Source organism: Triticum aestivum, unplaced genomic scaffold (genome assembly GCF_018294505.1).
Source record: "Triticum aestivum cultivar Chinese Spring unplaced genomic scaffold, IWGSC CS RefSeq v2.1 scaffold31074, whole genome shotgun sequence".
NCBI classification, from domain to species: Eukaryota; Viridiplantae; Streptophyta; class Magnoliopsida; order Poales; family Poaceae; genus Triticum; species Triticum aestivum.
In genome coordinates, this window is record NW_025227485.1 from 49,242 (window position 1) to 55,890 (window position 6,649).

The window sequence follows — 6,649 nt, forward strand, 5'->3', positions numbered from 1 at the left end:
ACCAGCATAACGTGATAGAAAAAAAAGGAAAAACTACACACATCCTAAAGCACATACGGCCAGAAAATCGACTGAAATCTAGCTAAAGTGTCGAATATCCAATTCCGAGCTCGGACTCATCTGCACCCGCTCACGAAAAAAAACATAAAAATTCAAAAAAAACATTTTTTGGTGAAAGGTAGAAAATTTGGTGCGTGAGGTGCGCTCCAAATTTCAAAGCATTTGGACATTTGAGTAGCTCTCAGCAAAAAAGACAAATTGAGTCAGGATATTATATGAGCAGTACACTATTTAATGGAACCTAAATTTGTTTTGTTTGTCGAGAGCTACTCAAATGTCCAAATGATTTGAAATTTGGAGCGGACATCACACACCAAATTATCTACCATGCCAATTTTTTTTGGAATTTATTGAATGTTTTTACTATTTGTTTTGATTTTTTTATTGAACGCAGATGCAGATGATCCTAGGAGCCAAAACAGCCTCACTCCTAAAGTGTACAAATATAACAATGGGCGTGATGTTTTGGCTCTGGGATAGTAATCACAATGAAAATAGTTTAGAATGAAACAGAACTGATTTTTGTTTTTCTAAAAACAGTAATTCTTCGTAAGTAAAAACTTCAATCGCACTGCAGCTTCATTTTTTTGTTGGTCTAGAAGGATAGTTTTCGATAATTCATCCTGAAGCCCGGGCTCAGCTGCTCCAGGTCAGCAAAAAATTCAAAACAAATATTAGAAAAATTCAAAAAATTCCAATTTTTTTGTGTGTGGTAGATAATTAGATGCGTGAGGTTCGCTGCAAAAATCAACTCGTTTGGACATTTGTGTAGGTCTCGGAAAAAAAGACAAATCGGGTCAAAACAGTTCATAAACAGTAAACATTTTTAGAGACCCCAGTTTTGTCTTTTTTGCACAGACTTGCTTAAATGTCCAAACGAGTTGATTTTTGCAGCGAACCTCACGCATCTAATTATCTATCATATAAAAAAATTTGGAATTTTTGGAATTTTTTTTGTATTCGTTTGATTTCATCGGTGAGCGAGGGTGCAGCTGAGCCCGGTTGCAGATTCGCCGCACTCCTTAGTTTTGGGCTTCAGTCGCGCATCTGCACTTTCACTTTCCCCATTGCGGCTGCACACCCCATCCTAGCTAGACTCCTCCGCCGCCGCCGCCGCCTCCCCCATGAGCTCCCCCTCCATGGCGGCCGCCCTCCACCGCCGCCCCCGCTCCCGCCCGCCTCTGGAAGACGAGGATCTGCTCTCCGAGATCTTCCTCCGCCTCCCGCCGCAGCCGTCCTCCCTCCCCCGCGCCTCCGCCGTCTGCAAGCGCTGGCGCCGCCTCGTCTTCGACCGCGGCTTCCTCCGCCGCTACCGCCAACACCACCGCCGCAGCCCTCCGCTCCTCGGTTTCTTCCGCAGCGACTATGCAGGCATCTCCTACACGCCTGCCATGGAGGCCCCCGATCGTGTCCCCGCCGGGCGCTTCTCTTTGCTTCTCTACGACAGCCGCGCCAGAATCCTCAGCTGCCGCCATGGACTCCTGCTCTTCGCCCGCTCATCGGGAAACCGGTTCCTGGTGTGGGACCCCGTCACCCGCGACCAGCACAGGCTTGTCGCGCCACCGCCGTTCGACATCTACGCAGCTCAGGTGGACGGGGCGGTGCTCCGGGCTGCTGGAGACGCCCACCACTTCCAGGTGGTATTGGTAAGCTACCAACAGAAGCAAGTGATCGCCTGCATTTACTCCTCGGAGACTGGTGTATGGAGTGATCTCATGCCAACATCGGTCCAACGCACGGCCGTGGGTTGTCAAGGCATGCCTGCTGTGTTGGTCGGGGATTCCCTTTACTTGCTGCTCTCTGACGGTGGTATAACTGTAATTCTTGAGGTTGATTTGAACAGGCAGAGCCTAGCTTTGATACAGGTGCCACTGTCTATGCTTGCCTATGGTCATCATAGGGACTATATGACACTTGCACGAGCAGAGGGTGGCGGGCTGGGTTTACTCTGGAAGGAAGGCTTCACCGCCCAGTTCTGGAAGATGAATGCTGGTTGTGATGGTGTTTCTTCATGGGTGTGGGGAAGAACTATTAAATTGGACAAGCTACTTTCCCTGAATTTAGAGGAGATAAAGCGCATACAGAGGATAGCGTATGCTGAGGAAAATAATGTGGCTTTCTTGCGGACAGTTTCCGGTGTCTTCATGGTCCAGCTTGAGTCATTGCAGTTCAGTAAACTTCCTGAAAAAAACAACTGTGCTATCTGCTATCCATTAGAAAGTGTCTATGCTGCAGGTAAATCCATGTCTTCAAACTCTGGTTATAACAAATCCATGTTGATTTTCGATAATTAGTTGATGGAATATGCCGTTCACATCCTTTTGTGTTAAGATAACCATTTTAAGTAGTGTCACATTACTTGTTTCTTTTGCTGCCTGATGACCTCTGCAACATATAGCGAATTAGTTCTGCAGTGCTTCTGTTGTGATGCTTGCGTGGTAGCTTTATTTGATGGTTATAATCTGGATTCACATCTGTTACTGGTTATGTAACAGTTGAACTAAATTTCATTGTTTGCCTTTTGACATATTCAAGAATTGTATATTGGTAGTGCTGTGGTGCAGGTTTTTGTCATGGTGAAAACAACTACATGTGAATATTCTCTAAATTTGATGGCTGTTTGGTTTTGTTTATCTTCCTAATGCTGTATCAGAACTGAGTTTTTTTTTCCAGATTACAGTCGTTAGTTATATAAATATATTCCTAATGTTGTATCTATTTAGCTTTCCATTAGAATGTTATTGGTTGTTTGACTTCTTATAATTGCAGAAACAAGCATTGGTGGTGGACATGGTGGAGCTGATCAAGATATGATAGTATTAGTATGATGTACTGGTTGAGCAGGAAAGCTTATCTTCTGAATGTATGCTGAGGTATCTGAAGTTCTGAACTGTTCTGTCAAAACCATGTATTTTTTCCCCTTTTTACTGCCATTCCTCATGTACTAAATTGCAAGAGAGGGTTGTAAGCTTTTCTCTACAATCTTTTGCTTAATTGTTCCCCACCTGGCCACTTCCCAACACGCTTTCATGGCAGGCTGCGTCGTGTTTCCCCATGCCCTGCTTCCTCATCCCTTCCTCAGCAGCTCTCCATTCTCTTCCTCATGCCTTCACCCACTTACATTCTCTTTTATTTGCTGATGTTTTAGCCCCTCCACTGGATATGCTCTTCGCTCGCCTCTCCCTTCCATCCAGCTGCCTTGCTTTCAGTTTACCTCCTTCTTGGTACTTCCCGAATCCCCTCTAGTAGTGCTGATTTTTCTCCCCCTAGCTCCTCAGATGACTGATGACTTTATGCCTTTCCCCCTTCTGTTCAAAATTTCTTTCCTACCCGGTCATAGATTATAGTGGTGTCATGTTAAGTGGTAGCAGAATGAAATACATCCTGTTTCATTTTTTCTTTTTGTTATAATTTTACCACTTCCTACATTGCCTTTGATTAGTTTTTTGTGGTTATGGATCCATCAGGTCGTAGTGTGATTTATATGTTCTTCTCCGCGTCAGTGACTGACAACTAACTATACCTGAGCATACTAAATTTGTATGAGCTTATCGCAATGCCGTTTCACATTGCTGCTTATTTTGGATCATTGTGATACCTAGTGAACTAATTATTGTAACGAAATTTTGAAGAGCATGCCTTCGTGAAATGTTGTACCACTGTTTATCGTTCTACTTGCAGTTAAGTATTGCAGATTTGTTGACACTTATTCTAGTTTTAGACCGTTTGCTTAAATATTGTCTCAGCACCTCTCACTGTTAGTTGCATATGCAATTGGAGTCCTACAAAATCAGCTGAATGGTATAAAACTTTAACGGCTTTTCCATGAATGCATGATGCAAATTTAGTTTTATTGATGTAGTCATTGGCTCATTGCCCTGCAGGTATCTAGAGTTATGTTCTGGTGTCTGAGATGCAGAAGGGGGCAAGGGGCTTGTTTGCTGCAACCCACAAGGAAAATTTGCCCTCTATTTAGGATGCACTAGTCAGCTGTGAAATGGACTTGTATGAATTAGTTGCTTATTTTGATCAACCTGGTTTATATCTAATTTCTGTAATCAATTGGCCAACTGGGCATGAAGACATAATGAGCTTGTACGATTAATTAGTACCTTTCGGCTGATCTTGCTTTCATTTTGTGTGTTATCATATTTTCACTGTTATCTTTTGATTGTGTTCCATGTTATATTAGGTAAGATGCCCCATTTAGTGTGTTTGTTTTTACCTGGTTCTACTAATGAGTGTTGAGTTCTTTTACTTTCCCTGAGATTCAGGAAAGGCTTGGATAAGATTACTAAGGCTTGGAGTATGAAATAAACATTCCACTTTGAGATATGCAAAATTTCACACAAGTGGTGCGCCGACACGCGGAACTCATTTTATTGATTCCTTCGGCTATCACAGCTGTTCAACATCATATGATCCCTTGATCTACATGTTCAGCTCTTTATTTTGAAGGTCACTTGGCGTTAGTTATTGCCCCACCTCTTGTTGCACTCAGCTATACAATCCGCAACACTTTATGCATCTGCAAAATAGCCAAGACGAGCACAAGATCCTCAGACCAGATGGTGATTCTTCTTTTTATCAATAGAAAAAAGAGAACAAATTGCCTCGATATTCAGGAGAATTCATCTACAAACAGAGCAAATGCAATTCAACTATACAAGTAAGGTGGACTGTTCACAGACGGAGTCCGTGCTGCAGACCATGATGCATGCGGCAAGGGTGTCCTCCTTGTCGACGCCGTTGCAGTTCCCGGCGCAGTCAACATTGCAGAGTCACCAAGGGGCTGTGCCTGCACCCATCGTGGCACTGCTGGTAACAGTCGCATAAGGAGCATGATGCACAGCGCGGCAACAGTGGCCGCCCTCTTCTTCACTTCCATCTCCTCTCCTTTCCTTGGACAAGCTATGACAAGAGAAGAGGAAGGGAACTGCTGTGGGAGTTTTCAGGTGACTGGTGGCTCTCTTACTCAGTCAGAGTGTGTGGCCTCTTACATATTGGAGTTCCAAGGGCAATATCAACATTTGACCTGGTTAATATTTAGTGTAACACAACAAAGTATTTCAGTATTTTCTAGCACATCAAATGATCCACAATTTCAGGTTTGGTTGTTTTGTAGCCAGTTTTGCCATGTTATCGGTTTCCTGAACAAGATGGTGCCCACTGCCAATTACGAGCCCCTAGTGGAGCACCTGAAAATAACCTTGGATCTTAAACCGATTAGACAAGCGCATGCTACTCATCTTTCTATTTTCTTTGTGAAGAGGCCTGTGCTGATGTAGAAAGAAAACCGAATGCAGTTTTCATACAATGCTGTTTAGCAGTAGTAAGGGACAGATTGCTATATTAAGTTCCTGGAGATGTAAAGTATCTGCCTGGAAAGACACCTCCTGTGAATTGAATTTGCACAATTCTCTTTTTCTTTAACAAAATTTACATCTATTCAGTAGCAATGCCACCGGGATAGTTTTTAATTTTTGAGACATGGTGAAGGCTTTGGTGTGTTAGCGGCTAATGTTTGAATTTGAATTATTTGATGAGTTAAATATACAGATGATGTATCCATGGGAGTGTGTTCTTCAGTGTGTTGGGTCTTGGGTGTGTGATTGTCGTTGTCGTTAAAAAACTATGTATGACACAGGGACATGTTGTTTTGCTCATCTTGACATGGGGATGGGGTGAACGAATCTCACACAGTAGAATCTTCTCTTTTGGTTAGTCTGGTAGATATGGAAATTGCCTGTAAGTTGCAATTTTTTTTTACTGAAATGTAACTGTACATATGAATATATCTATTGTTGGGAAGTTTGTTTACATATTTTCTTAGCATATGTCTCATTGTTATTTTTTTTACATTGTCATTGTGTAATCAGATTTTTCTGCTTTCCTACTCCAGAGAATGAACTATATGCCCATTGATCATTTAGCCTCTATTGGAACAGATGTTGCCAAAAACTCCCAAGTTGAAGGTGTGCCTCAAATTACCTTTGTTCTCTGTTTCTAATGTTAGTTTTGTCTAATAACTCTGGTGATTTCACATCGGAACTTTTGGCACAATTTTCAAGATGGTGTAGCTAATGTTTACTGTTTGAGCCATTCAAAATCTATGGATATGACTTCAATGGCTTTCCATGAATGTGTTGTACAGATTGGTTTGACTGATGCCATCATTGCCCTGCAGGTATCTAGAGTTACGGCCAAGATGCAGAAGTGGCTTGTTCGCTTGCTTCGATTAGTTAGTATCTTTCAATTGATCTTGCTTGCCTTCATTAGTATGTGTTCATCTTTTCACTGTTTTCTTTGATTCTGCATCAGATTTCTATTTAGGCCTCATTTTTTATTTAGGCCCCATTTTCCGCGTTTGTTCTTGGTGAATGTTTATCTGGTTCTCCCTGATGAATTTCAAATTATTTTGCTTTAGTTAACATTCAGACAAGGCTTGGATGAGTTTGCTGTATCAATCAGTACTTTTCGGTTGATTTTGCTTGCTTGCATGCTGTGCCTGTGCATATTTTCACTGCTTCTGTGTTACATCTGGTGGGGAGAATTCCGCGTCAGATTTATGCTTTTGTTTTTGTGAATT

The 6,649-nt window shown here is 42.3% G+C and overlaps 1 protein-coding gene across 1 annotated transcript; it reads left to right on the forward strand.

Annotated features, from left to right (window-relative positions):
* Positions 1–1,120: 1,120 nt before the first annotated feature.
* LOC123172745 (uncharacterized) lies at positions 1,121–4,194 on the forward strand. The gene is made up of 3 exons (XM_044589674.1): positions 1,121–2,295; positions 2,830–2,933; positions 3,945–4,194. The coding sequence occupies exons 1-2, from the start codon at positions 1,185–1,187 to the stop codon at positions 2,886–2,888; spliced, it is 1,170 nt and encodes a 389-aa protein (XP_044445609.1). The 5' UTR covers positions 1,121–1,184; the 3' UTR covers positions 2,889–2,933; positions 3,945–4,194.
* The last annotated feature ends 2,455 nt before the right edge of the window (positions 4,195–6,649 follow it).